The sequence below is a fragment of the Hemiscyllium ocellatum genome, chromosome 16, assembly GCF_020745735.1.
Source record: "Hemiscyllium ocellatum isolate sHemOce1 chromosome 16, sHemOce1.pat.X.cur, whole genome shotgun sequence".
Classification (NCBI taxonomy): Eukaryota; Metazoa; Chordata; class Chondrichthyes; order Orectolobiformes; family Hemiscylliidae; genus Hemiscyllium; species Hemiscyllium ocellatum.
Genome location: NC_083416.1, coordinates 72,470,739 through 72,492,451, shown reverse-complemented (window position 1 = coordinate 72,492,451; position 21,713 = coordinate 72,470,739). Strand labels below are relative to the sequence as shown.

At 41.2% G+C, this 21,713-nt stretch overlaps 1 protein-coding gene across 1 annotated transcript; it reads left to right on the top strand.

The window, feature by feature from the left end:
- The first annotated feature begins 3,753 nt into the window (after nt 1–3,753).
- LOC132823271 (heart- and neural crest derivatives-expressed protein 1-like) lies at nt 3,754–6,057 on the top strand. The gene is made up of 2 exons (XM_060836919.1): nt 3,754–4,248; nt 5,883–6,057. Exons 1-2 carry the CDS (start codon nt 3,754–3,756, stop codon nt 5,979–5,981), a joined length of 594 nt encoding a protein of 197 aa, XP_060692902.1. The 3' UTR covers nt 5,982–6,057.
- The last annotated feature ends 15,656 nt before the right edge of the window (nt 6,058–21,713 follow it).

Below are 21,713 nucleotides of genomic sequence, written 5' to 3'. Positions count from 1 at the left end.
TTGACACCTCACTGAGTTTGATTCATTCTTGACTGAAATGGTAATTCTTATGCAGGTGATCCGAGCTTGTCAAATGATCACAGCAGCCATTTTAGGTCAGCAGTGTCCTTTGTTAAAGCACTTTAGTCCATGGAATTCTCAGATTTTAAAGTTAAATGCGTAAAGTCAAATACCGTTACTCTATTTTGCTACAACTGTAGTAAATTCATATTTGTTTTTGAGCGTAGCTTTTTATTTGTCATTTCTATCACATACAGCTGATACAGTAAAAACGAGACAGCGTTCCTTCAGGGCTGAGAGTGCTACATGGACAGCACAAGCTACACATTCATACATGGCATAAAGTGCATAAGAAGTGCAAAATATGTAAGCTACAGTGTAACAGAAGAATGATAAATAATAGACATTTTTCTAGCAGCAATTTGAAGTCATGAAAAGAATTCCAGATGGGAAAGAGTCCAATCATACTGTGTTAAGGAGCCTGACAGCTTGGGGGAACAAACTGTTGCAGTCTGCCCTTGAGAGGCTGAATGGTCCAGTATCTTCTGCCAGATGCCAGGAGGGAGAAGAGTTTGAGTGAGGAGTGTGTGCTGTTAGCCTTTTGGATGCAGTGTGTGGTGTAAATGTCTCTATTGGAGGGAAGAGAGACCCCGATGATCTTCTCAGCGATCTGTTGTAGGGACTTACGATCCGAGATGGGGCAATTCCCGAATCAGGCAGTAATGCAGCAGCTCAGGGTACTCTCATGTTCCAGAAAAGTAATATGGTACATTTGGGTACTATACAAATGTAAGTTCTTATTGCCACTTATCAACCCAAGCCTAAATGTTGTTGGGGTCTCAATTCACTATCTGAGGACAGAGATGAATACTGCATCACCACTTTTGATGGAGGGATAGTTATTGATGACATGGCTGGGGATGTATAAACCTCAGATACAGATTGTAGAAATTTCTACAGTTATGTTCTGAGGCTGAGATAATCACCTTCCAACAACTACATCCATCTTCCTTTCATTAGGTACGCCAGTGGAAATTTTCATCACAGGTTGCAGTGAACAGGCCAGTGCATATGTCGGCAGCAAGGAAGTCTCCAAAGGGCCGTAACCTTTATTCCCAAACCATAGCACCATTATGGCTGTGAGGTTAGGGCGACTCAATACTCAAACATCGAATATAGGAGCAGGAGTAGGCCATTTGGCCCTTTGAGCCTACTTTGCTATTCAACATGATCATGACTAATCATCTCAGTAATCTGTTCCCACTTTCTCCCCATATCCTTTGATCCTTTCCTTTTTCAATGTTTTGGCCTCAATAGGTTTTCTGGGGCAGAGAATTTTACAAGCTCACCACTGTGTCTGTGAAGAAATGTCTCCTGTATCTATCCTTAAAAGGCCTACCCCTTAGGTGACTGTGACCCCTAGTTGTGGACTTCCCCATCATCAAGAACAGCCTTTCTGAATTTAATCTTCTTAATTGGAATAAATGGGAGGAAAATATGCCAATGACCTCGGCTCTAGCACCTTGTTGTACTCCCATGCAATGGTCAGGGGAGAAAAGGGAGAGATAGTCATGGAGAGGTTGGCACAACCTCAATTCTGCCCCATCTAATGCAAGAGAATATCTGGCATAATTTCTAATCTTTTTTCTTTCTCCAGCACTGTTTTGGAATTTGCTGTCATCCAGTTAGTTCCTATTTTTAACAATTAGAGTGGAAAACCTGATGAAATGTTCATTCTCAAACTGCTTTTGTAACATAGACACCTGCCACCTGGCTCAGTGATCCTGCTGTGCTAAAGACCACTAACTTTTGAGAATTATATGCAATGTCAACTATTTTACATATCAAACATCATCTCATGGTACAACTCCCACATTCTCTTTAAAGGCCAAGGCTAATATAAGAACTGAGCATCTCTGCCATTTCTTTGTTAATTTGATTAAGAGGCCTTTGATCTTATTGCAATTTCCATCATTCTATGATACTAGAAATATACTGCACCAGATTAAATGCAATAATAGTAATGATAGGCTATAAAAGTGAAATGCTGTATTTAAATGTTTTCTTTATTAATCTGAATATCCCCATAAATATTTCTGCCTCTTTTCTTGTTCAATACATTTCTCAAAACTACTCAATGATCAAATATTTAGATACTTGAGACTCATCCTGTATCTAAGTCAGGGATATTGTGGTTTCAAGTCCCACTGCAGGGCCTGAGAACAAAATCCATGCTGATATTCCAGTGGGAATGCTGCACAATTGCTGAATAATTACTGAGGGAACTCTGCACTGTAGGAGGTCAGAACTGGAGGAGCAGACGTTCAGTATTGAGGTAGTGCAGCATTGTCAGGAGGTCAGCATTGAGGAAATACTGCCTCATTGCAGGAGGAATACCGAGGCAATGTGCAGCGCCAGACGGTAGATATTGAGTGAGTGCTGCTCTACCTTTTCAGATAAAACATTAAGTTGGACTCTTGTCCCTCCTGGTAGCAGGATGGAGAAGATCATATGATACTATGTTGAAAAACAAGACAGGTGTCTGGAGAGTTCTGGTCAATATTTACCCTCAATCAACATCATGCTTCTATGATGTGGCATAAAACATGTATTTTGTTCTGTAACAATCACTGAACCATTGCCAAAATGTAGTGAGCACCTTACTGCAATAATGGAACAGAACAGTGAAGTTGGTGTTTGAATTATAGAAGGAACATAACTATAGCATTAGAATATAGTATAGACACCATATTAACTACCTTACAATGATTAGATTGCTCAGGGCTGGGTCATTGAAAATATTCACAACAAAGTTAAATAGATTTTTGATGGAATGGGGGTGTGGTGGAGATAAGACAGTAGAGTTAAGACCACAATCAAATCTGCCAAGATCATACTGTATAGCAGACCAGTTTTGAGAGGCTGAAGGGCCTATTCCCGTTCCTATCCCTGTGTTCCTGCAGATAAGTGATCTTTATGCATGCGCATCAATAGCACCAGGAGTACAGAAGACACCATTCGGCCCATCAGGTCTGCATCAACAAAACTACTCTAGATCTATACCAGCCTCACTTTCCTGCCCTCGGCCCATATTATATTCTAACATCTCAAGTGCTCATCCAAATACTACTTTAAAGGTTGCCAGTGCACTCTAGACCCCTACCAGGCGGCGTGTGGAACCTTGCCGAGTTCTGCATTAATTTTGCATGTTCCTGTTGGGTTTATACATCTATTGGTAATCATTCACAATGGAAGGGGAGATGATTGAAGTTAGAATAAGATGATTTATTACTCAGAACTTCAATTCCTTTAGGTGTTGCTGTTTAATATAGCTGTCATTACCTGCTCTCTCTCGACCCGCGTGTGTCTGAACGATTTGAAACCCTATCCAACTGTCTAAAGGGAGAATTCGAGTCTCCTCCCCCGCTCGCCCGTGATCCTATTGGCTTCGTTCCGACAATACATTTTATAAAGCTGGGGCACTGACAGAATGAGAAGGGTTAAGTGCGTCGGCGGTTCTAAGGGGAGCAGGAGCAATAGGTTGTACTTTGGCCAATGTGAGATTCGAATGTCAGGCTGTCATCCCAGGGAAATTGGGAAGAGTTGGGGGAAAACGCTCCTGGAAAAGGAGGGAGGGGGATGTAAACTTCCCCTCGAGGAGATGAGGTTCCCTCGGGTCAGGTAAAAGCAGTTTGAAGAGCTGCAGTTTGGTTGAAAATTGCTCTTATCCCGAAGTGAATCGAGTTGAGGATCATGAGCCTGGTGGGGAGTTTCCAACATCCCGCTTTAATGCACGAAGCGTTTCCATTCGGCCCCAACAATCGCTGTCACCAGGATCATCCTTTCTTCCAGAGCTGGGTGCTCAACCAGGCGGAGATGTCTCCCGAATACTCCACACAGCCCTCCTACAGCACCGAGATTGGGATTAACGGGATGGGTGCGGAGCCGGGCCGCTTTGAAGGGGTCCCGGAGCGGGCGGCGGCGAGGCGCCGAGCGGTCTCGGTCCCGAAGAAGGAGAGACGCCGGACCGAGAGCATCAACAGCGCGTTCGCCGAGCTCCGCGAGTGCATTCCCAATGTACCGGCGGACACCAAACTGTCGAAAATCAAAACTCTGCGGCTGGCCACCAGTTATATCGCCTATCTGATGGACACCCTGTCCAAGGACAGTCAGGTCGGGGAGGCGGAGGCTTTCAAAGCAGACTTGAAGAAAACGGACAGCAAGGAAACGAAACGCAAAAGGGAAACGGTAAGAACACACTTTACAAAGTGGAGAGAGTGTGTAAACAATGAAAAATCCACCCAGAGTCTGGGATATTGACTCTTAAGCAGTGGACGCTTGAGATACTTTTGTCTTTGAAAAAAAAACGAACTTTTTTGCATCACATACGCACTTTTAAGCTAAAATCACAAATAAAAGGTGTCGATGTTGGAACCTTAAACCCAGTGTTTTGTTTGTACCCACTGTCTGTCTCGCTTCCCCAAGAAGGGAGCTACAGTCTGGGGTAAATTTAACATCTAAACGCAAACAGTAAAGATCCGAAATTGGGGTGCAGGAAGCAGGAATCAGTCCTGATCAAATACCTGGAATATTTGGCGGATAGCTCAATAATTGCTAAACAAAAGGAACACTTCGAATGAAATCGGGACTAATTTCTCTCCTGTTAACTAACACTCCCAATTGAACAAACCGTATTCACCAAAAACGTCCAGTCTGGCATTGTCCTGGTTCAAAACTCTATTCTAAACTGATTTGTTGATCTCCCACGAAAACAAAAGTACAACGTGTTGAATCTATTGGAGGTGTAGGCAACGTTACAGCTAAGCTAAATTTTAATTAACCTCCCCCCAGTCGAGACAAAACAACCGAATTGACTATGCACTGTTTGGTATCTTGATCTGAATATGTGCTCTTCATTTCGAAATTGAAATCAACAACCATTAGATTTGGGTCTCGAAATTGTGGATTATTTGGGGGGGGGGGGTTTCGAATTTTAATGTTTTCAGGTACAATCCCATCCGTTGTTCTATTTTCGTTGCAACTAACACAAACGGTCAGGAACGCCAGCAAACCGGGATTGAGTTCCTGAACAGGACTATTCATGCAATTCATTAAAAATGTAAAACTATAGAGCAATAGGAAACAGTAGGAAATGTCCAGGTAAAGAGTCCTGTATGTTTAATTCCAGGCTGGCTGATAAGATGATTGCAACTTTCCAAAACGAATTTTGTGATTAGATCTTCACGAGGTGTTCTATTTATTACATTTTCCGACCCGGTGTGATCTAATTTCAAACACAAGTAGACCAAGAATTCCGTTTGTATTTTTATCTGCTGCAGTTTTAAATTAACGCTGAACCGAACCTTGCTTTGTGGAGCGCCTCCACCCTCCGCCTCCTTACACGGAGACATGGCCTGTGAGGCAGTCGCAGAGAGAGAAGGTATTTTCGATGTAGTTAACGAGAGAGGTCAGGGATTTTACGACACCGAGAAGACCGTTCGGCCCAATACATCAATACTACAGCTCGCTTCATTTAACCCCATCATTACAGCGCAAAATTAACGGAAAGCGGATGCTGAACATTTGAAACAAAATGATAAATTGCTGGAGGAACTCAACAGGTCTAGCCAGCACCATCGGAAAGAAAGCAAAGTTAACATTTCGAGTCCATTGACTCTTCTTCAGAATTGCTTGCTCCAGGCCTAGGAGCTTCTCCAGCAATTTCTGTTTTTTTTGTTCTATCAATATAGCCTTCTGTTACTCCTCCTTCAAATGTGTGATTTTAGAGAACAGAATCGATTGCATATATCTGTGTGTGTGTGTTTCCACCTCCGGGGCTCCTGTGCCCATCGACATTAAACCTTATGCTCTATTTGAACCAGAATGAACCTGTAAACGGCTCGAGCAGAAGCAGCGACAAGAAGGTGAAAGGACGGACGGGTTGGCCGCAGCAAGTCTGGGCTCTCGAGCTGAACCAGTGACTGCAGTGAACTTGCAAATTTGCACAGTTTTTGTTCCAATTTGAAGGCGGCAAAGTGGTTCCAGGATTGACCCTCCAACTGAGCAGCAAACCAGCAGAGAAGCACAAGTGCAATTTTAAATCTGTTTAACTCCAGGACAATTCAAATGGGGGGGGGGGGTGGGGGAAATTATCTATATTTGCAGCTAATTTTTCAATCAGTGTAAATCCTTTAGTAAAAAAAAGGGCCAAATTGTGCCTGGACAGATGTGCCTAGACGGGTCAGGTATTCTGTCCAGTGCCAACAATTCTCGCTCCCCCTCGATTTGCCTAACCCACTATTAAACGCCTTAAATGTGCCAGGGTCTTATTTTACTCCGAGTGAATTTCGCTGAAACGTTTACAGAAGGTCACACCAGCGAAGCGCGATTCCAGATTCTGTGATTTCTTGTCCGCGGCCGTTTCACACTTCTGCCCTCGTTAATGTGCGATTGTAAATTGTATTTAAAAAAAATAAATAATTTTCTATTTACAATTTTATTCGGTTGCATTTGTGGATACGAACATTGCAAGAGCCGCCGTCCAGTGGCAAGGGCGCGGTGCCTTGTAGCCAGTCTCGGGTATGTCGAGGTGCATACACCGCGAGGAGCGCTCACCCCGTTTTGTAGGAGATCGGATATTTCCAGGAACCAAAGGGACACTCGGGTGAGTGAGTAGCAAAGGGCAAAGCAGTGACCCACAGCTACTGGAACCCAACTCCCCACGCCGACAAATTGCTGATGGGGAAACTTTGAGCTTAAAACATTCGGGTTCTTCCTATCGTTATAGCCAACACCAGTGTGGACTCACAGAATGGTTACTGTACAGAAGGAGATTCGGCCCGTCAGTAACAGGCAGTTAGTCTCATTCCATTTTATCATGGTTCATGTCAGATTTTGACAGATCCTGCTAACTAAAAAAAAGTCTTTCTTCCTTGCACTTTTCTCTGCCATTAGCACCTTTTTTTTAGTTTTCTGCCCGAAATCCTGAAGAATTATCAAATCCTTCAATGTTTGAAGGTAATGCTTACGGAGGGTCTAACGTTTACAGGTGTATTATGATCCCAATAATAGTTGCTGACTGAGATTGTAATGGTGATTGACAGTTATAATATACAACGTAATTACAACAATAATTATTACTTTGGATTATACTGTTTACTGAGCTGTAGAATGTATTAGGACTATAATAATTATTAGCTTGGTTTGTAATATTTACTGAGAGTTCTAATGTGCATTGTGTTTACAACAAAAAAATCCTGACGAATTAATAATTATTTGGAGAGTTATGCAACGCGATAACAACAATAATTATTGCCTTGGGTTGTAATATTTACTGTTGGAATATTTACTGAGTTGTAGTATCCATTGTGATTACAATAAGTTACTCCCTTGGGTTGTAATATTTACTGAGAGTTGCAATAGACGTTGTGTTTACAACAATAATTCTTGACAAATTGTAATATTTGTGATATGTTTTGTGCTTACAACAATAGCTACTAATTCGGGGTGTAATAGTGGCCGAGAGAGTTCCAAATTAGTATTGTGATTACAGCAATAGTTCTCATCTCTGGTTGAAGAAGTTATTCTGTATGGTGTGGGATGGAAATTTCTTTCACTGTCATCGGTACAGTAAACAAACACACAATGTTGTCAGAAATAATCTGAATGACCAAACTGTTGGGAGGTCCGAGTGGGGAAGCTCCGGGCGATGAAAGAAAGGATTATGAAAGCGCCTGGCTGCTCCCCCCCCTCCCACTCCAAAACCATCCTCGTCGGTTTCACGCTTCTGGCGTTGATAAACCAACAAGATAGGGACATGGACACGGACGGAGACCACTCGGCCCATTTATAAACATTCAAACACATGTTAGGGGAAGAGTCAGAAACACGAAAATAAACCACTTTTCAACAAAATTTCATCCACGGGATACAACTCCCATTGTAATACAAAACTTGGAAGTTTTCAGTGTCAACTGTTTACATGCGGTTGTTTTTATTTCAAATCCATCCCCCCACCGATTAGTGATAAATCAGCCCTTGTTAAATCCTCCTCCCCACTTTCTGTTGGTGGTAATTAATGCTGTCTCCAACCATCGCTGCAGTTTGATTTCAGAGTGAACACCGCAGTCTGGAAAGGCGGTCAGCTGAATCTTCCAATCCGTCCAGGCTCTGTCAATCGGGCAGTAGTAATTTCAAACTGCGAAAAAATACACGACTCTCAGTGCAGCCCTGGCCCAGGTCAAAATCAAATCGCCCGAGTGTCCTCTTGGTTTTCATAGCAAAAAAAAATCGGGGATTAAAATTTATTCAATGAGACCCTCCCCCATATCTCTCGCTTCAAATGAAAGCTTGGAGACTCAACCATTGGTGAATCAGATCCGTCAGAATCTGTTCAAAACCCGAAATCCGAGGAAGCTCTTCATTTCATAACTGTAGCTCGACGACTAATACGCCGAAAATTACAATGAAAAGAACGAACTTTTACAGTTGTCTTAGGTCCCTGTGCTGAGACCCTGCAACAAGGCGAGATGGAGGGTTCTGGCCTTCGACGTGGCGTTCGTTATTTCGGACAGAAATTCGTTCTCCTGAAATGGGGTTAAAATACGAAGGAGCTTTGTGGCTTTCAGAAGTTCTGCTGCAAGACTCGGGAAATTGGCGCACCGATCCCGGTGACTGACAGGACACGAATTAAGAGACAGAGGGAACCTTTCTGTTTTACAATAAACAGACGGCTGCATTTAAGAAACGTCTTCCGTGGAGTGAAAGCGTCCCGCCACTTCACAGGAACATTTGTTGAAGGAGATCATGCGGATTTGCGTTATGCAGATAACTTCACCTGGCGACACCAGCAGCTCCAGTCCATCACATGGGGACTCTATCCTGAAGCCCATTAAAATCACTACATTTCATCTTCACTGAAGGAGTACCCCACCACCCTTGAATAAATTCTTCATTTATCCAGGGGACAAGTTTCGACCAAGCATACCTTTAATGTGACCCCAGCCATCCCTCCATCCAATCATCACCCCTTTGAGAATTTCCACATTTTCACTGTCCTGGTTTTAAGATGTAGACAAGGAACATTTAAAGTCTGTGAGCAGTGCTCGCTAGGGCCAGGCTGACCCCTAATTCCCCTAGAGGGGGCGGTGGTGAGTTGCCTTGAGTCCACGTGCTGTGTGGATATACCCTCATGTTGTGTGGGTGCTTTGGTTTCAGCTGTTCTGTCAACCCAATGGAATGCTCTTATCATTTTAAACACCTCAATCTGATCACATCCCCTACCCCCTTTCAAACTCTAAAGAATATAAATTATGTAGCCTTCCTTCATAACTTAACCCTCTAAATCCAATCTCATTCCAGTGAATTTGTGTTCAAGCTCCTTACAAGGTTAGAATTCTTCCTGGCATGGTGGACAGGAAACAGTTGTTTTGGAACGTCTATACAACTCAAGCATGACTGTCTTCCCTTTAATATCACGCACTTCCATGAGAGCAAGTCCAACATTCCATTAACATTTTCATACCTGTGCACCAACTCTTAGTGATTGCTGCACTTGAACATTCAAACCATTGTTCCTCCTCAGTTCCTTGTTTCCCAGCAATAAGACTGAGATTCAATTTTATCTTCTGACGTACAATCACAGTCTTGAAAAGTTAACTCTGATTTTTTTTATCTCTCCATTGATGCAGACTTCCTTCAGAATGAGCAAAGCCATCCTCAGTGTTGCTGACTACAACTGTTGCTTTGCTAATCTTGTAAATATGTGGCCACTGTTTCTTTGATAGATGATATTACAGTGTCCCAACACTGAATCTGCTGCATAAAAAAAATTAAAAGAACTGTGGATGCTCAAAATCAGAAACAAAATCGAAATGTTTGGAAAAGCTCAGCAGGACTGGCAGCATCTATGGAGAGAAATCAGTTAATGTTTCAGGTTCTGAGGAAGAGTCACTTGACCTGAAAAATTAACTCTGATTTCTCTTACAGATGCTGCCGGACCTGCTGAACTTTTCCCGTGAGCCTGCTGCAGATCGGTCTGCATAGTTAGCCGATGTCCCTTTGTAACACACTGTTTCTACTTGTGCTCTTTGATATCATACATGTCTTCCTCCAAATCATTGATATAAATGCAAAAAGATCCTAGTACAAATCCCTGGGAAACAACGCTTCCCAGATCTCATCAGAATTTATTTGCTTTCCTCCAAATGACGTCACATACTTCTGAACTAATTACTAATTAGATTAGATTAGATTAGATTCCTACAGTGTGGAAACAGGCCCTTTGACCCAACCAGTCCACACCGACCCTCTGAAGAATAACCTACCCAGACCCATTTTCCCTCCGACTAATGCACCTAACACTATGGGCAATTTGGCATGGCCAATTCACCTGACCTGCACATCTTTGGACTCTCTATCACAAAATTACCACCAATTCCACACACCTTCACTTGTTCAAACAATGCCTTTTGCAGAACTCATTATAAAACAACATGTACTGTTGTTTTATAATGAGTTCCTTGTATGCCATGCCAATAATGTTCTCAAAATGTTCCACTCAGGCTAACTGGTTGTGATAAAAATCAATTGAGAAAGTTGCATTTAAAAGATTAGCAATAGAAAAGTTACCCAGTCTAGCTGGAATGTGTCCAAGGTCACTGACAAAACAAGGGTGGAAACATCAGAGGCTCTGGAAACAATCTTCCAATCCAATGTTACCCCCTTGTTGAAAAAAGGTGAGAGAGGTAAAACAGGCAAGTGAGCTGAATGTGATTGGTTGGGTTTGGGTGGTGGGTGCATTTTGTGGTCTCTAAGTTAATTGTCATTTGAAAAAGTATGGGTTCATAAATGAAAGCCAGCAGTGATTCCTTAAAAAAAGAAAAATTGTGTTTGACCAACTTGATTTAACAGCAAAAGTGAATGAGGATAATTTAGTGGTGTTCAGCATATGGACTTTGAAAAAGTCTGAGAAAACATTGCCAAATAGATTTGTTAGAAAAGTTCTAACTCATGGCATCAAAGGAACACTGGCAGCGTTATTTACAAGATTGGCAAATTGACAGTTGTAGACAGCAATGCTGAGGATGGTTTTGATCATACTGAAGCATGTGTGCATTGCTGCATGTCAGATGTTGGGACTGCTGCTCTAATGGATAAATACTAATAACCTGGATTTAAGTAAATAGGGTATAGTTTCAAAAATTGCAGATGATACAAAACTCAAATGTCGCAAGTGAATAGATAGATTAAAACAAACAGCAGAAAATAAAAAGGCTGGTGAAATGAATGGTCATATGGGAGATTAAATGAATGCAGAGAACTGTGGTTCATAAGAGTAAAGAAAAGAAGCAATGGAAACTAAATTGCATAATTGTAAATTATATGCAGGAACAGAAAGATCCTGGGTCTGTACACATTTTTTTTAAGCTGGCAGGTCAAATGGAGAAGGCTGTTATAAAAACTTAATTAGACCAAGGAATAAGAAATAGCAACTGAATTGACCAAGTGGCCCCTCAGACCTAGTCCACAATTTAATAAAATCATGGCTGCCCCTGTAAATCAGATACATCTTTATGCACATATTCTATTATTCCTGGAACATTCAAGAATTTGTCTGGTACTGACTTAAATGCATCAACATTTACTACTCTCTACAGTAGAAATTTCCAAATGTTTACATCCTTGTATGCTCACATCTTGAAAAAGACTCCAGGTGCAATGAACAAGAAAAGGCTGTCTACTTCATCCAGCTGGTTTCTTAGGGTATCTGTTACATTACTTTTGTTAATATTTAGTGAATACTGCTCTGCATAACCAATCACTTTTCTTACAAGCCCTAGAAAGAGAAGGTTATCAATCAATGGGTGAGGTAGATCTCCCACCAAGACATTGTTTAGTAAAGACAAGTTTGCAACTATCTTCCTGTGCATAATACCCAACCATTGGCATGAGGCAAACAATTAATAATGTTAAATCTGTAGTTGAAAGAGTGTTGTGAGATGCAGGGGTTTTGTTTCATGAGGCAAAGCCTCCAGTAATCGCGAAAATGGGAACTATTCTGCTCCACTTAAACTCCTGTTGAACTGAATACTAGTGCAATAGCTAAAGCTTGAAACAAGTTGAGTGGTGGAATGGGGAACATGTGGGAAAGTGCAGAAAGAGATAAATGATAAAGCAGTCAGAAAAATATTGTGTGTGTATAACAATAACAATTCTGCTGAAAATGTACAGAATGTGTTAGGAAAGGACACAGAACTTAATAAAGTTATTCAGCCATTCATAACAAAGGCAGAATCTGTTTTCTTAGGTTGCAAATAATAAGATGCATATTGGGAAACCAGTGCACGTAGTGTATTTGGGTTCTTCAGAAATAATTGATAAGGACTCACACAAGAGGTCATTACACAAAATGAAAGTTCTTGCAACAAGCTGCCATTGGGATCAGTTAGCTTAGCTGGATGGGTTTGTGATATGGAGGGACACCAATGACACAAGTTGAAGTCCTACACTGGTTGAAGTTACCTTGAAGGTACCACTTCTCAAACTTGCCCAAAGGTTAATATGCAGATACAGCAAGCAATTTGGAAAGTAAATGGTATCCCTTAATTACAAAGCAGTTAGAGTACAAAAATAAAAAAAGAGCATTGCAATTACATGACTGCATGAGACCACATCAGAAAAGCATTTTATCGTTTTAGTCTCCTTACCAAAGAAAGGTCATATTTGTTTTACAGAAACTGTTTTAAAATTTCACAAGATCGACTTGTGAATAAGGGTGTTGTCCTTAGTGGAAAGATTGAGTATCTTGAAACCGAGAACATAGAAGAATGAGAGATGGTCTCATGAAAACATTAAATTCTTAATGCCTTTACAGGATTGATGCTGAGAGAAGTCTAGAACTAGAGGTCACAGTCTCAGATTAAGGGATCTTTCATTTAGGACTGAGATAAGGGTAAATTTCTACACTCAAAGGGTTGTAAATCTTTGCAATTATCTATGACAGAGGCTCAAAGGCCATCACAGGATTTGGGATTGGACAGAAAAGTGGAGTTAGGGTATGAATACCACAGTCAATTGTGAGTCAGGACATAGAGCTGAATAGCCTAATCTTGCTCCTATGTCTTATGGTTTTTTTAAACTTAAAAGTTAACTATCTAGTTGTTAAGTGAGTTTGACAGTGATCCCATTAACCATGGTTTTGGTTTAGTGTAACCATATCTTGTACTAAGTCTCTACTTTGTTGAGTTTTATCAATGGTTAAAATATTACTCATTGTCTATAAGTTTCTGTTCTTTAATACAAATGTAGCCACCAATTACACACCAAAATAAAACCTAAGAAACACTGAGAAGATTTCAGTTTTAAAATCAACAGTACAAATGTTTTTTAATAGTCCTTAAATATAGCTCATCCATAGATTGCCTGTTTTCAAAAATATGTATTCATTTGGAATGACCTCCCTTTTATCAAACCTTGCTGACTCATCCTTACCATTACATAGCTGTTAATACTAAGCTTACCATTATATGTTTCATTATGCGTTCTAAAACAATGCCATAAGAAATCTTTGTCTGTAGGTTCCTGGAAAAAACAACCTATCCTATTTTAAAAACTGATATTATACTAAATTAGCTAATTTCCACTTTTGGGCACCACTCTAAGTTATAATTGAGCATTGGGTGAAAGAGTTGCATTTATATAGTGCCCTTTCTTATTTTAGATTGTTCCATAGTAGCTTACAGCGAATGAATTACATGTGAAATGTACTCATATTCCAGTGTTAAAGATGTGACTGCTGCTTTGAGGCAGCAAGTCTGCACATTTATTAATTCCCCTGTTCTCCTTCCAAATAAGATCCACGGAATCCTTTGCACTCATCACTTGAAAGAGGAAATGGGGCTTTTGTTTACTGTCTAACCCAAAACAGAGAAATTTCTCTGACAATGCGACACTTCCTCAGTACTACACCGGATTATCAGTGTAGTACTTGTTTGCTCAAGCCCTCAAGTGGAGTTTACATACACAGCCTTCTAACCAGAAATAAGAATGCTACCAACTAAATCCTAGCTCACCAATTTTTAGAAAGTGGAATAAGGTGATGGCAGGCCAACTTAACTGGTTCACAGAAGATTGACCCGGGAGAATATTGTGGAGACCCATGTGAAAGCTGGCAGAACAGGTCATGATGGATTGGCATGGTTAGGTAGCCCATAACAGGACTTTTGCTTTCAGTTCTGATGTGGGCTGAAACAGTGTGGAAGGTAGACATGGATTTTGGGGATGAGAACAACTCATTCAAGAAAATGGAAAAACAAAGATGAAGGTGTGTTAGTAGTTTGCAAGCAAATAAAGGGAATTTGGACTAGGCATTACAATGACAGTATGTTTTGAAGGGGAGGTTAACAGTACCCATGGAGAAAAAGAGAGAGCACAGTTCAACAGTATAAAATGACCTGGCCAGGGCAAGGAAGTGGGATAGTTAGCAGAATAGGGTCCAGGGAGTGGGAAGTATATAGAGATGTACGGCACAGAAAAGGACCCTGTGGTCCATGCCATCCAGATACCCTAAATTAATCCAAACTCCACCTCGGACAACTGTCTGAGTGGAGTTTGCACATTCTCCCCGTGTCTGCGTGGGTTTCCTCTGGGTGCTCCGGTTTCCTCCCACAACCTAAAGATGTGCAGGCTAGGTGAATTGGCCATGCTAAATTGCCCATAGTGCTGGGTGAAGGGGTAAATGTAGGGGAATGGGTCTGGGTGGGTTGCTCTTCAGAGGGTTGGTGTGGACTTGCTAGGCCTAAGGGCCTGTTTCCATACTGTAAGTAATCTAATCTAATCTAATCATTTGCCAGCACTTGGCCCATATCCCTCTAAACCCTTCCTATTCATATACTTTTCCTGGTGCCTTTTAAATGTTGTAATTGTACTGGCCTCCACCACATCCTCTGGCAGCTCATTCCATACATGCATCATCCTCTGTGTGAAAAATTTGCCCCTTAGGCCCCTTTTAAGTCATTCCCCTCTCACCTTAAATCTATGCCTATAGTTTTTGACTCTCCTACCCTGGGAAAAAGCCCTTGTCTTTTCTATCATCAACAATGTAGAAAGGGCATGTGGGAGATAAGAGAGAAAGTTTTGAAAGGTACAAGTTCAGAATTAGAGCATAAGGGAACCTTTGAAGGGAGAGAAATGGTAGATGAAACTCGCAGGATTGTCTCAATCTTCATGAAAGACTTGCACTTAGATAATACAATTCACAACCCAACACCCAAATGCTTCATAGCCAATTAACTGCTTTTGGAATGTAATCCCTTGCCGTACAAGAAGTAGGACCACCAACTTTGAAACAGCAAGCTCCAACAAACTGTATTGTTACAGCAACTAGATAATCTGTTCTTACGTGTTGGTTTGGGGATAAATGTTGAACAAGCTACCAGGGAAACCTCCCTGGTCTTCTTCCAAATCGAACTATGGGTAGAGTATAGAGTCAGACAGCACAGAAACAGAAATTGTTGGAAAAGCTCAGCAGATCTGAGCTTCAGAACACTGTTCAGTGGAAGGATCACTTGACCCAAAATGTTAACTCTGATTTCTCTCCATTGATGCTCCGAAACCTGTTGAGCTTTTCCAGCAACTTCTGTTTTGTCTCTGATTTATAGGATCTGCAATTCTTAAGCAGACCCTCCAACCAGTCCATGCTGACCATAATCCTAAATGAAACTAGTCTTACCTGCCTGCACTTGGCTAATATCCCTCCAAACATTTCTTATTCACTCATCTAAATGTCTTTTAACTGTTATAACTGTAGCCATGTCCATCACTTCCTTTGGTATTTTATTCCACACATGAACCTCCGTCTGTGTCAAAAAAAGGCCTCTAATGTCTTTTTAAAATCTTTTGAATTAACAGTCAATTCAAAAGACAACATCTCCAGTGGTGCCACACTCTCGCAGCCTGGATTTATGCATTCCAAGCCCTAGTGTGACTTGAACCAGAAACATTGAGGCTCAGAGGTGAGAACAATCCAACTGAACCACAGTGAACTGGATGGAAAGGACAACATAGGGGGCAGGGAAGAAGGCTTGAAGAAGATGGTTTTACAATGGAGAAGATGGCTATGAGTCATTGGTCTGGGGGTAAGATTCTCATGTTGGGGTTTGTACAGTTCAGGCATGTGAGAGGTCCCAGGTTCAGAACCCAGATCAGCTCTGATTGCTTGCCTTCAGTTCAAGCTGTGGCACAGTGACATTGTTGCCTCACTGTGCTAGGAACCCAGGTTCAATTTCAGCTTTAGGTGACTGTCTGTGTGGAGTTTGCATATTCTCCCCATGTCTGCATGAGCTTCCTCTGGGTGCTCTGGTTTCGTCCCACAGTCCAAAAATGTGCAGTTTAGGTTATCGGGTTAAGGTTAGGGTATCGGTTATGCTAAATTGCCCATAGTGTCCAAAGATGTGCAGGTTAGGAGAATTAGTCTAGGCAATTGCAGAGTTATGGGGATAGGAGTAGGATGCTCTTCTGAGTATAGGTGCAGACTCAACGGGCCGAATGGTCTCAATCTGCACTGTAGGGATTCTATGATTCTGAGGTAAATTGGGCTCATGTATGGAATAGTGAAGAATTTCAGCAGAAGAGACACTCGATATGAATTTGATGGTGGGGCGTTTAGGGGAGTTGGGATTGTCATGTAAGGTATAAAGGTGAACCACTCTGAACCTAGCCTCACTATCCCTGTTCACCATTGACCGGAGATTCAACGTGTAGCGTTAATACAAAAAAAAATTCAATATAAAGCTCCGTAATCTTATAGTATGAATAAAATAAAAACAAAATCGTTAAAATCAAACATACGATAAGGTGATAAACTTTTTCAAAAATGTAATTTTACCAATATAACATGAACTGCTTCTAACACGAGTTTTATTTGTGGATTCACATTAACCATTTTAAAGCACATCTAAATCCCCCAATCCTTAAATGTCTAATCAACAACTCCTTACCTCTGCTTCCCGCCTCACTGTGACTGCAGTTGGAAAGTCTAATTAGAAGCAACTTGTTTGTCCACTCAGCGATTGTAAGTGGTGGTTTGACTTGAACTCCTGATAAGGAGACAGCAATTGTGAAAGCAACTATTGACGAGGCAGCGCCGTGGATTCCCATATTGCTGCCGGCTGCTTTTTGTAATATCACCAGTTTGTTTATCTACCATCGAGGAGTCGCCCTCTTATCAGGGAGACAAAGGGTTAATGTGGCCGGCCTGGTAGACAGCACGGAGCCAAACAAAATACCGATTTGACAGTAAAACGACAGCGGGCAGCAATAGATAAATTGATGGAATAAGCAGTAGTTGGCCGCTGATTGCAGTGTTTGGTGTAAATATTATTGTGGGCATCCTTGCAAGTGTCATATGTAATTCGGTTATTTAACTGTCCAATGTTTAATAATGGAGAGCGGGTGTGACTGATTTGCAGCACATAGGTCGTGCCTTAATTTCACAGAAACTGCAACGACTAACAACAAAAACAAAATCTATGACCTTATTAGCGAGTGGATGTAGTCCCGAAGCACACTGTGGTTTTGCTCTGGTTATTTCAAAGCTTTATTGAATCCAGAAAGCTGGAAGCAGGAATATTCGGGGTCTTCAAGTAGTTACACCAGTGCAGTCCCATAGCACCATTGAGCACAGGCAGACCAAAGACATACCGTCAACTGAAAAGATTGACGTGGCTGTTGAAACTGGGGAGTGTCCCATCACGCACATACCATCATCATTCACTCATTATGTGTCTCGTTTTGGCTCATTGACACAGCCTAATTTTTGGTTTTATGTTCAAGAGTTCGATGGACACACCTTTCGATCCAATCCCGAGGCATTGTCGTCCTGTCTGTGCTGTTATTTTCTGATAATATGTTAAACTGAGACCAGTTACTGCTTCTCTGGTTTTGAAAAAAAAACTTTTGTTTCAAATACCTGTTCAATTTACATTAACATACAATATTCTTAACCAGTCCCTGTTTCATTCCAGTCATTAATCAATTTTCTTAACTACTCTTTCATTCACTTTGATAATTCCATCAGTAGAACAGGAAATATTTTTCCCCTATTGGGACTTAGAATTTCAAAAAAAAATCCCACGTCTCTTCAACCTTCTCTACTCCTAACTTGCAACATTCCCAGTATCCTAAATGTCAACTCCTACCAAAGTTATAGTAATAGCTATTGTTGAGTCTACAGTATCAGCTCCATGTGGATTTTAATGACCTTTCCAAATGGAGTCTAAACTTGTACTCATGGTCCAACCAATTATATATATTCATAATTATTAGTAATTCTTCATTTTGTCATTCTAAGTTCCCATTTACATATGTCTAAAATATGAAAAGTAGACCCCTTGAATCCTCCATTTCCGCTGAATAAGATCATGACTGATTTGTTTTTGTTTCAAATTCCACATTCCCATCTACGTCAGTAACCAACCCTGGATTTCCCAGCTGAATTCATATCTGTCCTTAAACAAAATCAATTAAAAGCCCTCCAACACCATCCTTCCAAAGCCACACACCAGAGAAACAAAACAAGTTCCCCATCTCTTTGAAGAAAACGTCAACTATTTCAGGAGTGGCCACAAGAGGAAACATCCTTTCCGTGTTCACCTGTCAAAACCATTCAAAGATCATATGTATTTCAACCAAGTCATGTCTCATTCTCAAACTTCAGTGGAAACAAGCCCAGCTTGGGCGGCACGGTGGCAGAGTGGTTAGCACTCTGGGTTCAATTCCCGACTCAGGCGACTGACTGTGTGGAGTTTGCACGTTCTCCCCGTGTCTGCATGGGTTTCTTCCGGGTGCTCCGGTTTCCTCCCACAGTCACAAAGATGTGCGGGTCAGGTGAATTGGCCATGCTAAATTGCCCGTAGCCTTAGGTAAGGGGTAAATGTAGGGGTATGGGTGGGTTGCGCTTCGGCGGGTCGGTGTGGACTTGTTGGGCTGAAGGGCCTGTTTCCACACTGTAAGTAATCTAATCTAATCTACTATCTGTCTAAATAAGGCAGACACTGTACTGTATTGTATAAATGCTGTGGCTACAAAAGGTCAGAATCTCAGCATCTCACATTGATAACATCACCTCTGCCTCCCAAAGCCTAACCATCATATACAAGGCACAAGTAGGAGTGTAATGAAATATTTCCTACTTTTCTGAATAAGTGCAGCTCCAACAGCACTCAAGAATTTCACAACCTCCAGGAGAAAGGAACCTGCTTAATTGGCACCACATCCACAAACATCCATTACTTCCAACCCCTGATACACAGTACAGTAGTGCATATTATCTATAAGAGGCACTTCAGAACCTTAACGAAGACCTTCCAAATCCATGATCTCTACTATCTAGACCGGCAACAATATTTGAGATTGGGATCTCACCACTGCCCTGTATAACTGAAGTACAAAATCAGATGTCAAAAATGTGTGGCGCTGGAAAAGCACAACCAGTCAGGCAGAATCCGAGGAGCAGGACAGTCGACGTTTTGAGCATAAGCTCTTCATCTGGAATGTGCTTATGCTCGGAAATGTCGACTCTCCTGCTCCTTAGATACTGCCTGCGCTTTTCCAACACCACACTTTTTGACTCTGATCTCCAGCATCTGCAGTCCTCACATTCTCCTGGCAAGAAATCTTGTCTCTTGTGTTCAAGTCCAATTCAGGAGACCAAATAGCAGTTGGCTTTCTTTTTACGTTATCTAACTGCCCTCAGGAAATTGAACATTTGAACCACGAGCTTTGTGATTGTGACTGAAAGGTTTGGATGGTTCATCAGCGCTGATGCCAAGCGAGCTGTTAAGATCCCAGCCATGCAACTCAGGGTCCTGAATGCACAAATACCAGAATTTGTGTCTTGTTTTTGCACATAGACAGAGAACCATTAGCAGCAGTGCACACCCTTGCCTCTTGAATCAAGAGGAAAAGTCAAAAGTCAAGAGTTTTTGAGATGAATATTACGAGATGCTATCTTTTCAAACATAAACTGAAATGAAATAACATTTAATTAAAAATCTCATTTGGTGGCTTATTTAATTTCCAAATTGTCAGTGCTCTTTACAAAATCCATACCTAAAAATTCAGAAACTTTCAAAAAAATCTAATGTTATCAGCATATTGCTTCATATTTCCATTTTACATAAGAGGATCAAAGCTGTTATCAATATTTCAGGTGTGGTCTGACCAGTATCGTTTTAGTAAGATCACTTTATTTATATATTCAATTCCCTTTGAAATCAAGGCCAACAGTCCACTACCTTTCCCTATCATCTGTTGATCATGGATGTTAATTCTTTATGATTCATGCATAGGGAGCCCCAAATCCTTTGTACTTCAATTTTCCTCAGTCTTTCCCCATATGAATAATATTCAACTGTTCTATTCTTTCTGTCAAAGTATATAACCTCATATTTTCCCATATTATGTTTCATTGGCTAGTTTTTGAGCACTTGCTTAACTTGTCTATATCTGTAGGATCTTTCTGCCATTCTTATTATTTGCCTTCCCCACTCTTTTTGTGTTATCAACAAACATGGTGATAGTACGTTCACTTCCAAGTTGTTAATACATATTGTAAAAAACATGTGGCCCCAGGACGGATCCCCATGGCATACCGGTAGTTAGAGGTTACCGAAGGAGTTGGAGCATGTTGTGATGAGGAAACAAACAGCAGCATACAGAATTGCCGGGTGCAGGGCTACATAAATCCTGCACTCACTTGGCACACCACTCTACAGCTCTGGAACAAAACAGTTCCACAACTTACAGTTCATTCCTTTGACTGACACCTGGCGCTCATCTACAAACCTCACGTTTTACACTTTCTCACAAGACATAAGGCTACTTGCTGGGTATCAGGTGTGCTCATGAAACTGAAATGCTAATGCTGTTTCTCTCCACAGATGCTATGTAACCTGCTGGGATTTTCCTGCAATTTCTTTGTCCTATTTATAATTCAACTGACTTAACCTGCGTACTCCAGCCACACTGCAGCCAGAGGATTCCATTGCCATGATATTTTATGAGTCAGGCTCCTTCTGGGATTAATTTGCATCTATTGCAATGGGAAATAAGGAAATGGCAGAAACACTAAACAAATTCTCTTGACCTGATTGTTAACTTTGTGCAAGAGTTTAGGTGTAATCAAGTTAAAATCTCACCCTTTGTAGCTGTCTTAATGGTTATTATTATTATTATCATGAGTGCTTTGCCTGTAGGCACTTCCTTATCTTTTTTACCTAAAGATGCTTCAGCCTGGACCATTTCTTTCAGTGGTAGTTTGCCATCCTTTCACTCTCAGAGGCAAGGAATCAGTTCCCAAGTCTACCTCAGCCAGAATGGGAATGGGTTATTCTGAATCACACACTGGCCAGCTAGGCGACTGAGCTAAACTTGTTTCAATCAATGGTAGAAGACACGAAAGCATTCTGGAAAAATTGGGAAATCAAAATCCTACAGGAATGAGAATTTTAAAGCGATTACTTTTAGTAAAAAGTAGTACTCAAGAAATTGATGGAATGAAAAACCAACAAACCCCTGATTGATGGCCTACATCCAATGAACTTAAAGAGGTGGCTACAGAAAGAGTGGATGTCTTTTTTTTGTTCCAGACTCTACATTGATTTCTGCAAATTGAAAGGTAATAACCATAATTTCAGTGTTTGGGAAAGGACAGA

Excerpts from the sequence above, each read along its gene's own strand:
- LOC132823271 (XM_060836919.1), top strand. The coding sequence starts at position 3,754 with ATGAGCCTGGTGGGGAGTTTCCAACATCCCGCTTTAATGCACGAAGCG. Across the intron at positions 4,249-5,882 it reads CGAAACGCAAAAGGGAAACG|AATGAACCTGTAAACGGCTC; the intron begins GTAAGAACACAC and ends TATTTGAACCAG.